Here is a 21,474-nt window from a genome sequence, read left to right on the forward strand (position 1 = left end):
GCCATCACATTTATTTAATGCAGTTTACATTTTAATATGACATTTTAACGGTTTCATTCAGTTCTGCTGCCCTATACAATGTTTTAAAGGATTATTTCACTTTAACCAAGACTAAACTTTAAAATGTTAAAATGAATAAAAACTCTGTAATCATTTAATCGTTTATTAAACATTTAATTTAATTTTTGTTTGCCATGGGACAAAAAAGGAGTTTTCAGAATATGGCAAAAAACAAAATAAACCACACAAAGCATCATAAAACAACAATAAAATTAATCCATACATTTGTTAGCTATAATCCAAACCTTCAGACTGCTCTCTATGAAGAACAGACCCAAATTCAAGCCTTTTATTCAACGATCGTCTCCATCCACCGTCGCGACGCTGTAACCGTCAACCCGTGTTGGTTTTGTTTTCAAAATTCAAAAACTGCCGCCTCAAGCATTACGACCAGCGGTTTTACGGAAGTGATGTCGAATGCTCTCAAGTGTCTCGTGACTGTTTGGACTGACGTATTCTGCGATGTATATGTTTGAATTAGAAATGATAGCACCGTTCTAGAGTGCATCAGAAGAAGATTTACAGCGATTAAGCATTTAAATTCTACTCTCTACCTAACACAAAGTTATTGTATGCTGTTAGGCAGTGGCAGTTTCTCAGGGCCAGCAAAGCCTTCTCTGCTTGCGTAACATGCCTACTAAATACATTTAAAAAATTCATCATTTCATTCTCATTGACCTTTTTGCCTAAGTATTTTCGATCGCTTTCCACTCCTAATTCATCTACAAACAAATAGTAAAAAACAAAAAGTTTATCCAATCAGAATTTATTCCTCGATGCTTCTAGCCAAAGCAGCGCGTGAGTCTGAGCTCCACCCCGTCAGGCCTTCAGAATTTCCACAGAATCCCCCAACACTGCAGTGAATAGGCATCTAAAGTCAGACTGTCAGATTCATCAGCCAATCAGATTGATTTATTTGTTCTTGTGGGTGTGGTCTTTAAGATATGTCCCAGTCCAGGCCTTCTAGCTGGCCTTGAGTGACGCAATCACACTTTAAGTGGGGTACGTAATTTGAAAGCGAAGAGCGCGAGATGCTGACGAATCGGCTGTCATCACTGCTGTTCTTGCCGTTGAGAAAGAGATGTTCTGCATGATCTTGCGATTGATTAATTAAACAGGAAAGGAGGACTGATTTTCACTTCAAGCAAATTGGTAAGTGCTTTTTGCATTGTTATAGCAACATCAGCAGTTTTCTAAGTGTAAATTAGGCTGCTTGAGCATTCAGTGTCAGATCAAGTTTTGAAAAGTAACCGTGTACCCTGACGAAACAAAATTTATTGCAAGGAAAATTTAAATGGCAAATATTATTAGAGATCTTTTTCTTGGTATTAGACCTCCTTGGTTCTGGCTTTCGTGCGTGGACGTGTTTTTAAAATGTAAATTGGTATTATTACTTGACTGCCACGTAATGTATGATAGGCATACGGTGTCTTATTCATTGTGAAACTGTGTTTTCTGAATGGCATGAATCGCACTGAAGGATTTAAAATGCACGGGCGGCGCCTGCCGTTAGGGAGCACATCTGATGCAGCGCATCACACTTTGGACTACTTTTGCACTGAATTTTGCAATTTTTCTGAATAAATTATTGTGATTAAATTTATCTGCCTGTTATGTGTTTTATATGCTTAATAAATGGTTACGGTTAGGTTTAGGAGTAGGTGTGGGATTAGCGGCTGTAAAATATATATAAATGAATATATTTTAACAAAAACAATTGCTACTGTACATTAATCTATTTGTTACATGTTTTTATATTGTTGAAATGTGGTTATGTTTAGAGGTTGGGGTAGGGTTAAGGGATCTAAAATATCTATAAAACAGCAAAAATTTACAAATATATTTATAATCGATTCGCATATTCAAATATATTTGTCATGGATTTGTCAATATTTTATATTTCTAAAGCTGTAAATACGTAAAAATGTTTACGTTTTAGATGCTTTCAAACGTCCATATTGTAGGTTTTAGTGTCTATTCAAATGTAAAAACATGTACGTTTAATGTTATAAATATTAACGTACAAATAGCTACGTATATTAATGAGATCAGGCTACAAAACTACAAAAAGTATATTATTCACTATAGAAATATTCATTACTTTTTAAAGCTGAAGAGCAATTTCTGCACCACCAGTGACACCAAGCAGAACTGCACAAATAATTACTGTTTTTTAACAGATTCCAAACAACTCCCGCTGTCATCCAGCAAAGCTTATAAAAAAGAAATGCAAAGCTTATAATTTTTATAAAAACACATACATTAATTCTTATATTAAAACTCATGTATTATTTGAGCGGTAAAGTTGTTTAAATCATTACTTCGTCATGGCAACAAAGTTGTAAAATGTAATATAACTTTAAACAGAAAAGGTTAGTAAGTGATTTTATCACACTAACATCATGTTAACATTCATATTGTTTACATCTTGTGGCTATTCTTTTGAAACAGTGAGTATTTTAACATTTACTGATTGGCCCCATTCACTTCCATTGTAAGAACCTCACCGAAACCCAGATTTTTGCTTTTTATTTTTAAGAAAAGGAGGGGCAAGTCAAAATGTATTTTTGTGGTAATCAATATTATGCCACAAATGCTGTCGATTGAGCTTAACTTGTAGTGAATCCAGAATATTCCTTTAAGCTGGGATACGAGAAATAATTTTAACATAAAAAATACATCAGGTTTAAGATTTTATTCATTTCCATGACTTTACCAGGTCTGAAAATCACTGATATGCCCAGCTTTTTCATAACAGTGGGAACCCTGCTACTTTGTTAAATAATTTGTTGTCGAGCTAACAGCATTTAGGCACATAGAGCCCCTGAGAAGTTTCACCAGAAAACGTGTTCTGCTGTGTGTTGTCTTAATTGTTCCGGTGGGAGACAGCTGTAATGCTGACTTAAACAGATACATATCAAAGAACTGTGCAGCTCTATGTGACCAGAACTTTCTCTGTTGATTTAAAAGATGTTCTTGCTCAGCTTATCTACTTCTCCACTGTTCAGCATTCATCCCCATTCTGACTGCTAAAATGCTTTCGAGCCAAGTCTCTGAAGGGACCCCAACATCTTATTGATAGTCTAAGACAGGCCTGATAGACGGAAAGGGGAGGAGGAAGGAATCTGCAACAAAGAAAACACCAAACAACAAATTAGAAATTCACTTCTAATTGCAAATGACAAAGCTGCTGGTGGGAAACTCACCTCCCTGATGGGGCGTCACTACACTGTCAATTGATTCCAGTGAGCTCTTCCTTCAAAACAACACGCCAAAACCCAGTCAGACTCTGAAAAATTTTATAACTAATTACAAGTGACAAAGCTCACCTCCAACCCCTCATTCCAACATTAGCACTATGTTTGACTGCAGGCTGGTGAATAATTATGTCAGAGTGCCGTGTCAAAACAGAAAAATAAGCCCTCTCTTCCGATACGCTCCATTCAGTTACCCAGTGATGCCGAGGTCTCTGCTAGTGAAAGTTCTTGCTGCTCCACACTCCGTTAACTTGTCTAAAAGACACACACATACACAGCCATCATGCAGGCAGCCAAGTGAAACTGGTAATGGTTGAAACTTGAGAGAGGCTTTTATTATATGTCTATCTGGAGCTGTGAAATGGCCTGACTTATTAACACTGGAAGAATCAGACCATAACAAACATATTCCACCGGCTACTTGTAGTAGAAAATGGAGCTAATAAAGGGGTCATGTCATGAGGAATAAACTTTTCCTTGATCTTTTGACATATAAGGGCCGAAACATACTATACGCAAGTACGTGAATGCATCTTGCAACGCAAACTCGACTTCACGTGTTGTTGCTTTCTGAAATGTGTCAGACAGCAATTTATAACTTGACGCAACTACGCATTGCATTCTCAATGTTGCCGCAAGGCGTGCTATAGCAAGATTATTGTGAACTGTCCAGTTCTACGGTGAGTTTTCTCTTTCAACTCGACTACTGTCATGGCGGAGCAACAGTTTGAAGAGAATAAGCTGAGCAAATAAGTTAAAGTCAATATATTTATAGCAACTTCCCTGAATAATAACACATCCAGTTTAATGGCACAGACATTTGAAGGTAGCTCTATCGCCCCCTTTAGTACTGAGATTTGTTCCCAACACGGTAACGCAAGTATGCACGTTAAGCATGTTCACCTGGACTACGAGTTGTCAATGCAGTAGCCAAGCACTTGCATCTGCGTCCACGTACTTGTGTAGAGTATGTTTTGGCCTTAAGAGTTTATTGTACTATAAAAACATAAAGTAAGTATCATAACTCAAAAGCTTCCTCCCTGGCTCAAAAAGAGAATTTATTGAAACTAAGTTGCAAAAACTGCTCATTCTCGGGACTTCCCTACGTTACTTGGGGGACTTCATTAATGCATGACCGCCTCCACAGTAAGAGATCAGACTTTGCAAAGAAACTTATATTGAAAGATAGAGCAGTGCAAACCATGTAAATTGGACATGGAGAGCATTGCAAGACAATGATGTTGTATACATCAGGGTTTCTGTTAGCCGGTAATTACTGGGTTTTGACTGTTAAAATGTCCTAATGTCCAAAATATTCAAACATTGTCGGACACAATGTCCGGTGAAAATATTAATACAATGTATCAACAACACCTTTTATTGATGCCATAAGTGTACACTGTGACTTCGCTGCCACGGAGGTTTAAACTTTCCCGAAGCTTGCCTAATCTGCGACTATAGTGGGTTGTATCCCGCACACAGGCAAAAGCAGACTGTGTTATTCTCATTTCACGTGCCCGGAGTGAGAAGTTTCTCGCTTCAGAACCACATTAAAACAGCCTTGCATTGCTGTCTTCTGGAAGGAAGGACACCAGGCAAATAAAGAGCCAAAGAAATTAGCCAAGGTAAAAAATTATATGACATAACCTAACGATTTGTTATTTTAATATTTATTTATAGACAAAAAGATATGTGGCAAATTGCAGTTTAGTTGTTTTGGGCAGAGAGTTTAACCAGAATAGAACCATACCGCCAACAGATTGCAATTGTCTGTAAGTGAATAAAGTATTCAAGAATTCAGATCAAGTATTCCTTTGATGGAAATGTTCCTGACTAAAATGCCTTTTCACAAAAATGTCAAAACTTTGATATGCAATAATATGACAAAATAATGATTTTTTTTTTAACTTCAAAAGCAGTCTTCCTCTCTGTTTTGTGTTTTTCAAAAGTTTTTCAAATATATTTTAAAATAAAATTGTTTAAAACATTTTTTTTAAATGCTTTTTTTTTTTTTTTTGAAATAATAGAAGAGGTGTATTCAAGTAATTGTTTGATTGAATTAAATTTTGTAATGTGTTTTGGAACAATTTAATAGATCTGGACAAAACAATTAGCATCACGTCATTGATTATATATAAACTTTATATAGTATAAAGTATAATATAGCTAGAATCAATTATTTGGTGCATCCTCAAAGGTACTCAAACATTTTAATAGAATTATTAAGGAGCCAGAATCGTTATGTGAAATGGTTACACTTTACAATATGGCTCTATTTGTTAACATTAGTAAATGCACTGTTATCATGAACTAACAATTTATTCGTTTAAATATAATTAAATATATAAAATTAAATATATAAAAAAACACAATTGTTCATTAGTAGTTCATTCATTATGGTTTATAGTGCATTAACTTGTTAATGTATACAAATTAAATAAAAAAATATATATTAATAAATGTTGAAATCAACATTATCCAAGATTAATAAGTGCTTTAAAAGTTTTCATTGTTAGTTCATGTTAAATAATGTTCATGAATACAACCTTATTGTAAAGTGTTACCAGTGGTGTTGGAATCGGAACCAGAATCGCCACATTATGGAACCACATTTCAGCTGGTTCTGCTGTGCCAGCACATTAACAGAGAAAATAAACAGAATTGGTCAATTCAAATGCAACACTGGGAAGGTCCAAACCCGTTTTTGACATGGTAATGTATTTAAATCTGCCGGCCCCCAAACTGGGTGAAGTACCCAGTCAAATCTCTGCAGCATTCACATCTACTTTGTCTCCGACCACCTTCATGTGACTAAGCACAACAGACGCACACAAACACTTGGACAGGCACAAACACAGGCAAGCATATGGTCTGCAATGCTCACTGTGTATCAATGTGACAGTGTCACATGAGAGTTCAATCTAATTACAATTGACCCACATTTTAATTACAATTGATTAGCAGTCTGGTCTCTCGCTCTCGCTCTCATCTCGCCTTGTCCTGACTCCAGACTAACCACCCTCCTCCCACCCCACCCCATCTTTTCCCTTTTTTCCTTCCTTTTCCACTCTCGTCTCTATCATTTCTAAGTTTGATTCAAATTCATATAGGCCAGGCAGTCTGAACACTACCTTTCCCATTCAAATACAATAATGCGGACATGCAACACACCATGAGCTATTTTCACCCACAAAAACTCATACACGTACACACATTTTCAAACATTTGGCACTCACAAGTATAGCCAAACCTGTACACACTCACATAGCTCCAGAAAAAGAAAATGAAGCAGAAAGATATTATGTAGATGAAATATATGAAAATGCTGAAAAATTATGATCAAGTAATTTACGCGCTGCCTCATACACATGCTTCTCGCTGGCCCGCTGCAGTCCCAGCGGAAGAATATAAGACCACTGCATGTTCCACCTGCTGTACATAACATCAAAAATAATGACCCCAGGCTCCAGGAGCTGCATGTGTGAGCCTGGTCGTGCACGTGTGTTTGCTGCATAATTATGTATATGAGCTGTAATGTGCATGATTATTCACAATACACACGTGTACATGCACATTACATTTATAACCATGTGAGATTGCATGCATGTGATGGAGCGTAAGTGCAGGTGTGCACGCGCATAATGATCAACTGTGTATCAACTGTATTGTGCATGTGAGCTTGTTGCTCAATGTGTGCAGTTGTGTATTTTTGAGAAGTCTTTGTTCATGTCATAGCTCTGCAGTGTTGTCAGCCTGCTGTCATTTGGAGCTTCAGATAAGACCTGATCTCATAGCAACAACATACCATCACTATCCATCTCTCTTTCTACCCATCTCAGTCTTCACTTCTCTCTCCCATCTATTTTTTTTATCTCCTATTTTCTCTCTTTCTCTACACCCCTTCCTCTAATGAAGCCTCTCTCCCTCTCCTGAGTATCTCATCTTGCTCTCTCAATTATGTTTATCTCATGACAGCTGTTAGAATTATCTCTTCAGACACGTGACAACTGCAATACTGAGGAAACTGTATATTCAACTTTTTAGTTTAGTTTACCTGCTCAGAAATGCATGCACGATTCTACAGGTTTATGGCTTATCTGTTCATTTTATTTTTGACCGTGTGGAACAGGCTGCTGTTTACACAGTATAAGGTGTTGCTCCAAAACGAAGCGAGTGGTTGTGCCACCTCCTGTCTAGTGTCTCTAGGCATTCTAACTGAGATGGAACCTCATATGTGACTGATTTGTAATGTTCTACATAGGTAGCAACTCCATTTAGACTGTTCTGACTCAGGTTGCGATGACTTTTCTAACTGACTGGACTTACTGTCCTCGTAGCGGACATTCAAAGTGGCCAAAATTACCAAAGACTTACACTGATGTAATGTTCAAATGAATCTGAAATGGAATGTTCATGAATTCAAACTCCAACTGTCAAAAATTGTTCACCCCCCAAAAATTAAATTCTCTCATAATTTACTCACCCTCATGCCATCCCAAATGTGTTTGAGTTTCTTTCTTCTGCTGAACACAAATGAAGCTTATAGAAGAATATTTCAGCTCTGTTGGTCCATACAATGCAAGTGAATGGTGACCAGAACTCCAAAAGCTCCAAAACGTAGATAAAGTCAGCATAAAAGTAATCCATAAGACTCCAGTTGTTTAAAAAATGTCTTTTGAAGCGATTCAGCTGGTTTTGGGTGAGAACAGACCAAAATATAACTACTTTTTCACTGTACATGTTGTCATTGCAGTCTCTAGGCACGATCATGATTTCAAGTTTGATTACACTTCCTAGTGCTTGCCGGATGTGCGGAACGCTAGATGGCGCTATAGGAAGTGTAACCGAGCTGGTCTGTTCTCACCCAAAACAAACTGGATTGCTTTAGAAGACATTGGTAAACCACTGCAGTCTTATGGATTACTCTGAACTGAAGTGATTGCTATTACTTAATTCATTAAGTATTTAAATAACTTCTCATACTCCCGACTCTAAACTCCATCCACTTTATATTCTAAGATAAAATAATGTTAGTTACAAATATTATATATGATTACGAAATGTATTCGTTATTACTTCAGTCTACTATCAATCACATCAAAGGCTTGTAACAGCATTCATAAGCAACACAGAAATACATTATTTTGGATGATAAAAGATGTTGTTAAAACTCCTAAAACTCCCATCTGTCTAAAATAAAATGTACAAAATTATGTCCAAATATCATATGAGTGAATTTATTGCTATGAATTTTATTTTTCATAACTTTGCTCTGATTGCTCTGAATTTCTCTACCTCCGAACCTGATTCCTTTATGCTTTTTCTTTCTTACCTAGAGCAGTGGCATCATTTCTCCCACACTTTAATGAGAGTAGAGTTGCGACGCAGTGACATGATCAGAGAAAACAAAAGTTTTATTGACAGTAAACCATAGCAGACACATAGTGACTATAACCCATTTCTGTCATTTTCATCTGTCAAAAAACACCAGCAAATTGTGCTGGGAAGAAAAATGACCAAACATTTTTATTTCTATGGTTAAAATGTCCATTCTGTTGTCAAATATAAAAAAGAATTCTAGGGTAAATCTGCCAAATATATAAATACCTCCCTGGAAACAATTAGCTTAATGTTAAAAACTTGCATTAAATAAAATAAATAAATAAGTGAACAGATAATTTCTCTTGGCCCACCCACCCAAAGTTTTCTGGCTATGTTACTAATGCGAGTGAGAAAAACCAGGGTGAAAGAAAAGGTATCGTATCGAGAATTACTCCAGCTCTCTCACGCTCTCTTTGCTCCTTTCCTCATCTCTCTCTTTATAAATACCTACATGTGTTACACTCAGTCCCTCTTTTCGAGACATATCCTTTCCTTTCTCTGTCTTACTCCAGGGATGTGACACAGAATTCAGTTAACTGTTGTGAAAATGCATTTATTACCATAAGCCTGCAATGCTAACAACTGCACACACACACACACACATTTCAGACAGTACTCATAGAAACTGGTTTATTACACTATATATGTTGTACATTCTGTATTTTATGGATTACATGTGCACAGAGGAGGAAGGACTTACTGAGTGACAGAGCAGGTCGGGTGGTGGGGGTGGGGGGATGGTTGTCAAAGAGAGAGGGGAAAAAAAGAGTGACAGAGAGAGAGGGGGACTGCTGCAAGAGATAAACTGATTTAAACACAATGAGATGGATTTTGGGGAAAAACACGCCATATATGGACAAAACTTTCATTAGACACAATAATACACAAGCACACACACAAACAAGCACACTCAAGCTCATACACACAAAAGCATACACTCATCAGTGTGACATGGAGAACCATTCCAGAAGCACTGTCTGACATTGGCTGATAAAAAAGGCCATTATACAAGGTCATAATTTAGCTTGTCCATTTAAAATCTCTCCATTAAATCCATGATGTGCACCCACACACAAAAGCACTCAAACACAAATACACACACACACTCTCCAACTCCCGCTAATTCTCTAATTATGTTCATGATTATGGTGAACAGGGCGCACTCTTGGCCTGGCTAATGATGGCTTTAATGGCTAAAAATCCCCATTAAAAACCCCATTCTACACACTCACACATGCACGCAAACACACACACATAAAATTCTCCATCAAAAATTATATGTGGAGAGAAATATGAGAAAACTGTGCAATGGGTTCCTTCATTTTCTTAAATGAGAACTAATGCTGAACCCTTATTCTTGGCAGTAAAATTAGCTTTATGCGCGTATACTGAAAGACCGCTGTAGAAATTATCATGAATTTACTTTCTTTGGTGTAACCTAATGTAGCTATGTTGAGTCAGTCTTATTTAATAATAAGCTGGACTCCATTAAAACCACTTAATTTAGGCGAAGCATATCTTTTAGGTTTTTTTAGGTTACTAAAAGCACATTGCTCCATTTGTTGGAGTATCCCAACCAGCCTGATACAGCAACATTGGCTCAACCAATGGAGAGTTTTTTTCTGACCAATTGCAAACGGGGAGTGTGGAATTTAGTTTAGCGATACTAGTGGCACAGACATTACACACTTCACCTTTAACCAGTATCAAAAACACAGATCACACAGAGGTCACACTAAGCTAACATGACACAGCAGTAAGTGTGATTATGACCAGTTTGAAAGCCTCTGCTTTTCACCCTCTTTACATGTGTGTTTGTCTGTGCGTGCGTGCATGTATGTACTTTGCTATAGTTTGGGAACAAATTCGTACCCAGAAGTGAGCTAAATCAGACAAAACTTGCCTTTGGGGCGTTTTGGGATGTCCTCATTTGGATCCATACAATTTTCAAAATTCGAATAATGCAAAAAGTTTTTGGTTAGTGTTAGGGTGTGGGTTAGGGTTAGTTTATAGTAGTACTGTCAGTCGCAATTATTTTTTAATCGCAATTAATCTCAAAGCCTTACTTGATTTCTGTCACAAGTCCCATCTGGGCTTGTTTTTTTACATCAAATAGCATTAAGAGGTCTTTTCTCCATCATTTTATCATGGAAGCGCTGTTGTGTGTGTGTGCAGAGATCCTTTTATTTACTGAGATAACAACCTCTGTCATAGGAGAGAGCATAATGGTCAACTAGCGTGTTACAAGAGTAGCCTTCCGCAATAGAATGTCTATGTGACTGCCGCGTTATGCTAAGCTCATAGGCTAACCCTGGTAGAAGGACTCTGGTGTGCATGCATTTGTTTGTGGTGTGTCCATCAGGGTAATGACTCCGAGCAGACCGGGCAGACACATTACAAAGGTTTCGCCCTTCCAACAAGTGTTTATGCTGGTTTATGCTGTATTAACGCGTTAAACTTTTTTAATTAGTCGCATGTGTTAACGCATTAATTCTGACAGCTCTAGTTTATAGTAATTATAGATAGCTTTATATAAAACAATAGAAGTCTATGGTATGTCCACATTTAGATAGCAGAGCAAATGTGTGTGTATGTGCAAAAGGATCACATGAGCCAGTTGTGTTATTTGTTGACATGGAATGAAAGCCTCCAACCAACTAATTTACAGAACACACACAGGAAAGAACATGTGTCTGTATATCACTGTGTTCATAAGTCCCAGGCAGCATTTCACTCTATGTGTGTGTGCATGTGTGTTTGCTTTGAAGCCTGTCTGTGTGTTAGATAACTTGTGTTTCTGTGCCAAAGCTTAAACGAGCAGAGTAACAGGAGAATCAGTGAGAGAGAGAGAGAGAGAGAGAGAGAGAGAGACGATCTTTTTCTCTTCTATTCATTAAGATGAGATGACTTCTGTATCGAGCGGTCACCTCCATCAGCCTGCTGGAGTTAAATGAACAGGAGTCATAGCTCTTCCTGTTCAAATCACAGATACTAACACTGCTCACTTCCCCTCCTGCAGAGGACAAACACACACACAGATAGAGAGACCACACGCATAGTCTCAGGGAGACCACACACACCTATACACACCCTTTGTGGAGGACAATTAGTACTTTCCCATTAGTGTAGAGTATGTTCACGTGTACATGCCTGCATGTGTGATTTGAAATACATTAAAGATCCCATAAAATCAAAACAGGAATTTTGTGACTTTTAGTCCATGTCTGTTATTTTTGAGGTCATCTATATGCTAGTGTACTCCTAAAAGTTGAAAAAAAAAAAATAAACTTTAAACAAATATACACATTTAAAATATAATGTCTTTCTCTTCCAGAAAACAGACCAAAAATATTGGTCTCATCTTACATCCACAAGTGTATACAAATTGTATAATAGAAATGCTTTCTATAGCCTGTCCTTCCCCCTAATACCACCTGTCACCACCTACCAATAACAAGTAGCAAATCAGGATGTTCAATGTTTCAGAAATAAATGCATCAACACAGGAAAGAAAGCTGTGCTTGTCAAGCCATTTGATCTGGCTTTTTAATGTCTTTCTCAAACTGTAAGGGAAAATTTCCCTACCAAGGGGAGACAAAAGCACTCACTGAGGAAGTTAGAGGACGATATCAAAAAATTAAAGTGATAGTTCACCTGTAATGTTATTTATAATTTACTCACACTCATGTCATTTCAATCCTGTGTGCCTTTCTTTAGCGGAACACAAAAGGAGAAATATTTACGAATATCCTTGACCATCTGTTCAATATAGCTGTTTGCTGTTGATAGCTACTCACTTTAAAGCTTAAAAAAAGACAAAGAAATGTAAAAATAAATTCAAATAAGTAGTCCATATGGCTCTAGTGTCATATTCCTAGTCTTCTGTAGGTATACAAAGTTTTGGGTGAGAACCTACTCAGAACTAAAATAATTTTTCAGTGAAAATCTTGACTTGCGTTGCACATTCATGAGCCTTATGAGAGAAGCTTGTTCACATTTGCTTGCATGTTCACACAAGTATATGACTTGTTTAGAGATAAAAACAATGTATGTTCTCACGTGAACATGCATGTCACTCTCTTTGGCTGTGTCCAAAAGCTTAGGCAGCTGCCTTGGTGCCCAGTTAGTCAACAACTTCACAGGTAGCGAATTGCATATGAAGGCACCTCGAAAGGATGCTGGTTTCAAACACAGGGGTGGTTCGATCGATATAACAATATAACACTCGCACCCCCAAGGTTGGACAACACTCAACTGCACCCTGTTATATATAAAGATATAAACCCCCCCCCCCATCGAACAATATATCACTCAAACAATATGTAACTCGCAAACCACAAAACACAAAATAATCGATTTGCTTCAGAAGACATTCATTGATCGACTAGAGTTGCATGGATTACTTTATTGCTGCCTAAATATGACTTATGGACTGTCAAAGTGCTGGCACCCATGTACTTCCATTATAAGGACCTGACAGAGATCTATCTTTTTCTAAAAATCTTAATTTGTGTTCTGCTGATGAAAGACAGTCATACACATCTGGGATGACATCAGGATTAGTGAATAATGAGAGAATTTCCATTTTTGGGTGAACTATTTCTTTGATAAATTAATACTGCTTTTATCTGCTCCATCAGACAGCATGTTTATTCTTTCAACCAACCAATGCAGGATTTTAGGATATCAAAGGCAGCAGAGGCTAGATCTATGCTCAAAAACAAAACAGAAGAAGGTATCTCAGTAGACAGGATACACTGGATTCAGATGTGCCATGATACTTTATACCTACCTACCTCCATATACAGCCTCCGAAGGCAGCAGTTTTCAGCTTTAAAGTGAGTCAATTGTATTGAAAAGTTGTACCGGGATATTCATTCTATTTTGTCCTATGGTGTTCCACATAAGAAAGTCATATTGGTTTGGAAGGACGTGAATTTTAATTTTTGGGTGAACCATTCCTTTAAGAAAAGTAACACTTATGTGAGAACTGAATTGTAGCCATTTCTCAGAAAGAGGGATGAAGATCAAAACAGACCACAGAGATGGCTGTTTCTATGTAAAACATTTATTTATCGTGAAACAAAGCAGTAGGAGTCGAGAGGCATTGTTCGTTCATCATCTTGAGTCGTCGTAATGAAACTTGTGTCAAATCTGACCTGCTTTTGAAGTGAATAATCAGAAACTGAAGCGAGCCAGAAATACACAACATTTACATTTACATCCTCAAATTCTCTCCAAAATACAAAATGAACACCCTCCTACCACTCCATCATGCGCTGGGAGAGCTGGAGTGTCACACTTTTTGGAGATAATAATATGTATGGAGGTAATAAATGAAGGGAAGGAGGGGGCTTGTAATAAGAATTAAATTACTAAAAAAGATAGCAGAAGAGAAGAGAGGAGATAAATAAAAGGGAGAGAGAGCAAGCAGGCCATGAAGGTGGGAGAGGGTGTGTATTCAAAAACATTAAATGAAAAAATGGTGTGATTATGAACTACTGAGTACGTAACTGGCGCTAGGCTATAGAAAAGAGAAGAGAATGCAGAACATTCTATGACATTGTATTCCCTTCACTGTATTCATTGCAACCTCTCACCATGATGAAGCATAAATAAACAAAAGTGACTTCTGTGATAAGTGTGGTTAATATGCACAACTGCTCCATTCATCAGACTCAGTTCAACTGGTGTTATTTATTAAGACTGCTGTTCTCCAAATAGATACTAACATCGTAAAGCACAAACACACACACCCACAAACACACACACAGAGACCAGGCTGGCAGATGGACCACCTCAATGATAACACAATGCTGATGAACGAGAACCGGGTCTTCACTGTCACTTAGATAGATTTTCTGTATACTCATGAATATGCACAGGGCAATTTGCATATGTAAACCTCAGACTGTTATCTGATTTATGGGTTTTGCGCTTCAGTCTCTCCATCCACCAACCAATCAAATCCCCTGTTTATGCATTCATACTGACAGTAAAGGAAATAAGCAATGTAGCTGCTTATCCCAGACATTTTAACCTGCATACAGCATGCAATAAGCTTACCTTACCTGAACCAACCTGCAAGTCTGAGGGCCATCTGCACAACACCTGGACACATCTGTGCTACCTCTTGCACACACATACTCACATACGAGCTAAACACCAGTGATGCCCAAAGCAATAAGCAATATACCTTAGTTAGAGCAGACACCATATTTAATTTGATGCAAATGAAAATGAGACCATGAGGGATAGACGTACAGTCTGTGCAATATATCTTAAGGTCCTATCTCATTTTAACAACTAATGCTGAATGAGTTTTTTGTCCACTAAAAGTGTTCAATGTTGTGTCAGCTGAAATATCAATAACAAGGTACACAATAGTTCAACATATCAAATGGACTGTACTTCCGTTCCTCATAGCCTTCTTTTTATTCACCTCAAATTACATATGGCATACACTCTGAAGGTTTTACCCTGTTACATTTCAAATCCAACAGTAATTAATTCTTCATTATGTATTTAGGGTGGTATAATTATTTATTTGGGGCTATTATAAAAAAAATGTAAAGCACAAAATATTTTTTTTATTTTTAAGCCTTGCACACAAATCACATAGCCAGAGTGTGTATTTAACACCGAGTGCGTTTACATGCACATCAGTGCGGTGATCCATAACTACCAAAAATCATCTTTAAAAAATTTACAATGACAGAAAACCACATTTACATGAGACAAGGAATCATCAGATTATTCTCTGCTTTGATGACAAGATGTAAACAGTCATGCACACAATATTTGCCGACATTGAATATGGCGATAAAAACATGGTAAAAGTGTTAACATGCGGAGCGAAATCAGGGGAAATGGTTAAAAAATCTACCAGTGTCAGTAGTTTTTTGTTGAAACCATATATGGCCTTGCCTCGATCAGTGTTAATTTTTAAACACTATATTTTAGTCATAATTTTTGTTTTTTGATGGAAATTTCCTTTAAATTTAGTCAATATATCGTCAAGTCATATTCACTCATTTTAGTCAATTTTACTCTGACTAAAATGGCATATAATTTTTCAACAAAAATAACATTTTACTTGACAATAATGTAAAAAACAAAAATGTGTCATACTGTAAAAGACCAAATGATAGAGAGTTTTTTTTTTTGTGAAGCAGTTCAGATTTACTGGTGTTCAAGAGAGGACATCCCCAACATTCTATGAGTTGATTATTTAAATAAATTTGTGATGAGGAGGATGGTGTGGCTGGCCCGTGAGGACGCACGACCGGCGCTGAATTGTCCTAATCAACCAGGAGGGGGATAAAGATGAGCCGGAGGCGCCAGTTCGAGAGAGAGAGAGACACACAGCCACTGTGTGTGTGTTTATGTTTGTTGTAAGTTGATTAATGTCATTAAAATTATGTTGACTGTTCTGCCGGTTCCCGCCTCCTCCTTGTCAGTCCTGTGAACCCTGTTACATTGGTGCCGAAACTTGGGAAGGAGGAGGGAGGCACTGTCGTGAAGTCCTCGGTGCTGCCGTCTGCCAGGAAGCGGAGGAGCCGCGGCCATCTGCCTGGGGACGGAGGAGTCGCTGTCAGCCACCGGGAGACGGAGGAACCGCTGCCATCTGCCAGGAAGCGAAGGAACCATTACCGTCTGCCAGGGGTCAGATGACTCGCTACTGTCCACCAGGGAAGGAGCAGCTCTCGTCCACCAGAGGGTGGAGAAGTGGCTGAAGACCAGGCGACGGCGTGTCCGGCAAGCAAGTTTTTCTCTCTCTCTCTCGTCTCTCTCTGTCTCTCCCCCTCGCTCTTTCCCTCTCCCTCCCCTCATCTCTCCCAGGGCTCCAGAGAGGCAGGGAAGACCAGCGGCTGAAGGATGGCAGGAAGGGCAACACCTCCCCTCCAGGAAGGGAGGGGAGTACGTCAAGCCGCGTGTTTCCCCGGCCTGAATCGGGTGGTGGAGGAGTGTGACGAGGAGGAGGGCGTGGTCAGACCATGTGGACACACGCCTGGTGCTGAATTGTCCCCCTCCCGGGGGATAAAGACGAGCCGAAGGTGCCAGTTAGAGAGAAAGAGACACACGTGGCCGCTGTGTGTGTGTGTGTGTTTATGTTTGTTTAAGTTCAGTTATGTCATTAAAATTATGTTGACTGTTCTGCCGGTTCCTGCCTCCTCCTTGCCCGTCCTGTGAACCCCATTACAAAATTCTTTCTAGTTTTTTCTTTGAAAATAAAGAAGACGAAAAAATACACTGTTAGCTCACTGCAACTTATTTTTCGTCAACAGTATGTTCAAATTAAAATAATTAGATTTTTGTCATGATGCGTCTTTTCATCACTGACTAAATAAAAAAACCCTTCATTAACAAATATTTTTGTCAGTAATATCATGGACGAGATTAACACTGAACTCGATGACGGAATGCCGTTTAAGGCGTTCACATGACCCTACAGGCTGTCGGCTTATTAAGTATAATCTGTGTATGACTGTGCATCTAAATGCACTCACTGGTGCTTGGTCCCCCACTCTGGTTCTAGTGGTTCGACAGTGATCCAACACCACTTCACTGCGGGAACTTGAGTAACATAACCCCATGAATCACCTTTTAAATGTGCCATTTAATGAAGTGCACTTGCAGACTAGGGTCTTTTATAATTGTTTACTTTCATGACCACACAGATTCATACAACAGTAATTTGTGGTCTTTTTACAGTCTTAAGGCCAAAGTATACTTTGGTTGTTGGCATTGCTGATCGCTTCCTGCACAGTATGTGTGATGCAAATTTCGTCATCAGCACAGTCTATGCAGACTGTACGTAAGCAGTCCAGATTTTCTCAACACGAAGACAGTCCCGATCCAGAAAGCAGAAAAACAAAGTATACCCCAACCTTTACTGTTCAGTGCAGTTAGAATGCTGTCTCTTACTCACTTGCTCTGCAATTGTTTTCTAACAGTGCAGAGTCAATCTCCCCTGTAGTACAAACGCATAACCTTTCACATGTTTACAGTGCATTTTCTCCATTACTTACAAACCAAAGCACTATGAAACTTCCCCAGTATGACTATAATGAATAACTGAATAAAGGATTTGCTGAGAAAATGAAAACAGAATATGTGCTTTTGTTCAGCTAAGATATGTGTGTTTGTGCGTGTGTGTGCATGCGTATGCCAGAGAAAACGGGTGGTTCGTATGTATTTATTCAACCCTGTTCCTCAATTATGCATCTAAGAGAGTTCAGTATTTTTTCCGGGATTCGCATTACTGGAGCGTGAGTGTAGGGGCATTAGGATCACTGCCCACTCCGCACTCAGTAATTGTCCGTGTGTGTATATGTGTGTGTGAGATGTAAAGGTACACTCTCAGCTATAACTCTCACAGAAGATGAATGAGGAGGCTGTGGTCTGGTTGCTTTGTTTTCGTTTTTTATTTCGTAGCCGACAGGGCCTCTCTTACTGTTTACACCAAATGTGCTCAGCTCAAAACAAAGACATTTAGTTGTAGAACACTCACACACATGCGTCGTGTTACACCACACTGACCAAAACCATCACTGCTATTAGCCTGTTGTGCTACATTCGGGCTCTGACTCTAGAGAATAAGCACACTTATACTGCAAGAATAAAGAATGACATTCAGCCATACAATGCTTAAATATCACGACACAGCTCTAAATCGTTCTTTCTCTCTCTCTTTATATTTCTCTGTGCTGTGTAACTAGGCCAAGATGAGGTAACAGAGTGTCATCAGTGTTGAAAGAGCAGTAATGGAGAGCGAGGGAAGTCTACACACATACATATAATGCTGGCTCACAGGCTAACTCCCACACACTTTTTACCAAAACAAACACACTTCCTGGAACACATCTTCCAAACATTATGGGGAACACAAGCAGAATTAAAAAATATGGGGTTTATTCCCAAATTCCTTCCAGTGTTTTCCAGAGAGCACACTTTCTTCTGTGCAGTGAACCAACAGAGTGTAACAGCATTTGCTGTAGATGTCCTATTAAACTCAATCCATGAAAATAATCCAGTTTAATTTGGTTTTATCACATAGCATATCTTCCCTGTGCTTTTAACGATGCTAATGCAGTTAGGCAGCTCTCTCTGTACGTTTAAGCTGCATGGAAGAGACAGTTTTCCCTTCACTGCTCAGTATGAACTCCAGTGTGAATGAAAACACACATGGCAGCACAGATATGAGGACGTCCACCAAACATCTAAGGTGTAAGTACAGTATGTGTAATCTATGACTCCTATGCCTTAAAAAAGTTTAAGATCTTCATATAATCACAGATAAGCTCTGGTAAGTGTATGAAGTGTGAGTGACTGAGCTTTAGAAAGGAAAAAACAGCATACATTTTTTTAGGTTACAAACTGGTAATTACAAGGGTATTATGCTATAAATGTGGTTTATAAGGACATTTCTAGTGTCCCCATAATTCAAATTGCTTAAAAAACATACTAAACAATGTTTTATCGAAAATGTAAAAATGCAGAAAGTTTTTTGTGAGGGGCAGTGTTAGGGGATAGAATCTATAGTTCGTACAGTATAAAAATTATTATGTCTATGGAGAGTCCTCATAAGGATAGCCGCACCAACATGTATGTGTGTGTGTGTGTGTGTGTGTGTGGCTAAGATTGACCGGTGACACAATGCAGGCATATTGAGGTCATTATGAAAAAGTGCTGCTAATTACAGCAGATGGAATGAAAAGAATCAGGGGACTAGACTGGGTTCCATGTAGATGCAGAGAGCGGGAGGAGAAGAAAAGGAAAGAGGGGGAGAGACAGACTGAGACTTCCTGGAGAAATATGCAGAAGATGAACGAGAGACATTCGGAGAGAGAGAAAGAGAGCCAGAGGTTCTATGAGGACAAAACATTACTACAACGTACGACAGATATGTAACTATACTGGAGTCATATTTTTAGTTTAAGTCAGGTCAGGATTAAAGATCGTGGCTTTCAAGTGATCATGCCTCCTTTGTCATTTCGGTGACTTTGACGCTATAATGGGGACTTTATGTGTAAAACTCTGTAAAGCTGCATTTTGTCGATTACTTTTGTTAAAAGTGTAGGTCATTAGGTGATGTGTTTGAAAGGTCACCTAATATGGTTCATGTGGTTGCTTTCCAAGAGTAAAAAGTGAGCCTATCCCTGCAGACCATTAGAAAATGGATATACAGAAATAAACTGCTACAAACAAATACACTCACATGAATATTATCAGACAGACAAGTACACAAAACACACACAAAAACATCTTAATACAACACATTTTCTCCTGTCCTGGCCAACTACTGTGGCACCAGCCCCACAAGAAAAGCTCAATGAATCTGGATAAGCTGAAATAACTACTAATGACATTTGGTTTACTGTTGGTCATGAAGCCAATATATGTATTCATATGGGTAATTTGTACAGCAGCATGAATTACTACGATATAAATTCCCTAAATTAGGTCTTTGTTTAATCTTTATTTAAAGAGAACTGAAAATGTAAAGGCGACTTACAGTATGTTTGAGCTGTTCCAGTGTACCGCGTGCCTAGCCGCATTCATCAGGTCAAAGTTCGTACAAGTGAGCGTCAGAATAAAGAGATACAGCGCGACGAGAGCCATAATCCCTCGATCTCTATTTCTCTCCCCTTCCCTTTGCGTTTCTTCCCAGTCTTTCAAGACACTCTCACCCCACGCAGTGTTGCACTGGAACCATCCCGTTTTGTAAAGAAGAATCGGAAAAGATAACACCTTAACCGAAGCACGCGACTAACTAATTAAACACAGGCTTTCTAAAAGTGTAGGATTTTAAGTGTTTAAAAAGTCAGAATCCATGGTGAAGACCCCCTCCCTCTGTCCCCAACCTAAATCCAATGGTCCTATACAGAGGATACGAGACCCCCGCTCTTCGGGTGCTGCTGACGGATGTCCGTGGATGGAGCGGGGAGATAAAGGTAGAAATGCGGGAGAGGGGAAGTGTGTCCTCCCCGTAGCGCCGATCAGAGGCTCCGCGCTGAAGAAAGACGCACGGCTGAGCGCCTGCAACAAAAATAACGGAAGACCGCCTCGAGACTCCTCGCTCTGACCTTACATGCTCCTTGAATGTTAAACTATACTCTCTTTTGTTTGTGATGGTTTTGTGTGTTATTGTATCTGGTTGGATGCGCGTGGAGAATCCCGCGCGCTACTGCGGGATGTTTCACACTTACAGATGTGTGACGAGCAAGTGCCGGAGCAAGTTTTATTCGCTCTTTTTGTTCCTATTCACAGCTCTCTCTCTCTCTCTCTCTCTCTCTCTCTCTCTCTCTCTCTCTCTCTCTCTCTCTCTCTCTCTCTCTCTCTCTCTCTCTCTCTCTCTCTCTCTCTCTCTCTCTCTCTCTCTCTCTCTCTCTCTCTCTCTCTCTCTCTCTCTCTCTCTCTCTCTCTCTCTCTCTCTCCCACCCACCCACAACAAAATGTTTGGTAGGCTGTGCTCGTTCAGTCACCAGCTCCGCCTCATGCCCAGGATGCGAAAGCGCGCCTCTGTCAGCTCCAGGTCTCATTCTCAGAGATGCTTTTCAGGGAGGTTTACTTGCACCGCAGCTCTCATGACGGACGAAAAAACTTTATTTTAGCGAAAAATATCACTAAACAATTACGACTGGGACAGTTGCCAGTGCAGTTTTAATTACCTATCACCACAATCCTCTTACTGTCTGTCAGAGTGCAGTGCTTTCTACCCTATTATCCGCAAACCTCCATCCTTCTCTGCACACCTGCTCTCTCTCATATA

General features: G+C 39.0%; 1 protein-coding gene across 1 annotated transcript in view; it reads right to left on the reverse strand.

The window, feature by feature from the left end:
* Positions 1 to 20,916, reverse strand: part of LOC127453858 (ephrin-A3-like) — a 66,709-nt gene extending 45,793 nt beyond the window's left edge. Inside the window, exon 1 of the mRNA XM_051720598.1 lies at positions 20,218 to 20,916. Coding sequence (XP_051576558.1) covers positions 20,218 to 20,324 — 107 coding nt within the window. The 5' untranslated portion in view covers positions 20,325 to 20,916. The remainder of the gene's footprint in view (positions 1 to 20,217) is intronic.
* Between the last annotated feature and the right edge of the window lie 558 nt (positions 20,917 to 21,474).

Source organism: Myxocyprinus asiaticus, chromosome 16 (genome assembly GCF_019703515.2).
Source record: "Myxocyprinus asiaticus isolate MX2 ecotype Aquarium Trade chromosome 16, UBuf_Myxa_2, whole genome shotgun sequence".
Classification (NCBI taxonomy): Eukaryota; Metazoa; Chordata; class Actinopteri; order Cypriniformes; family Catostomidae; genus Myxocyprinus; species Myxocyprinus asiaticus.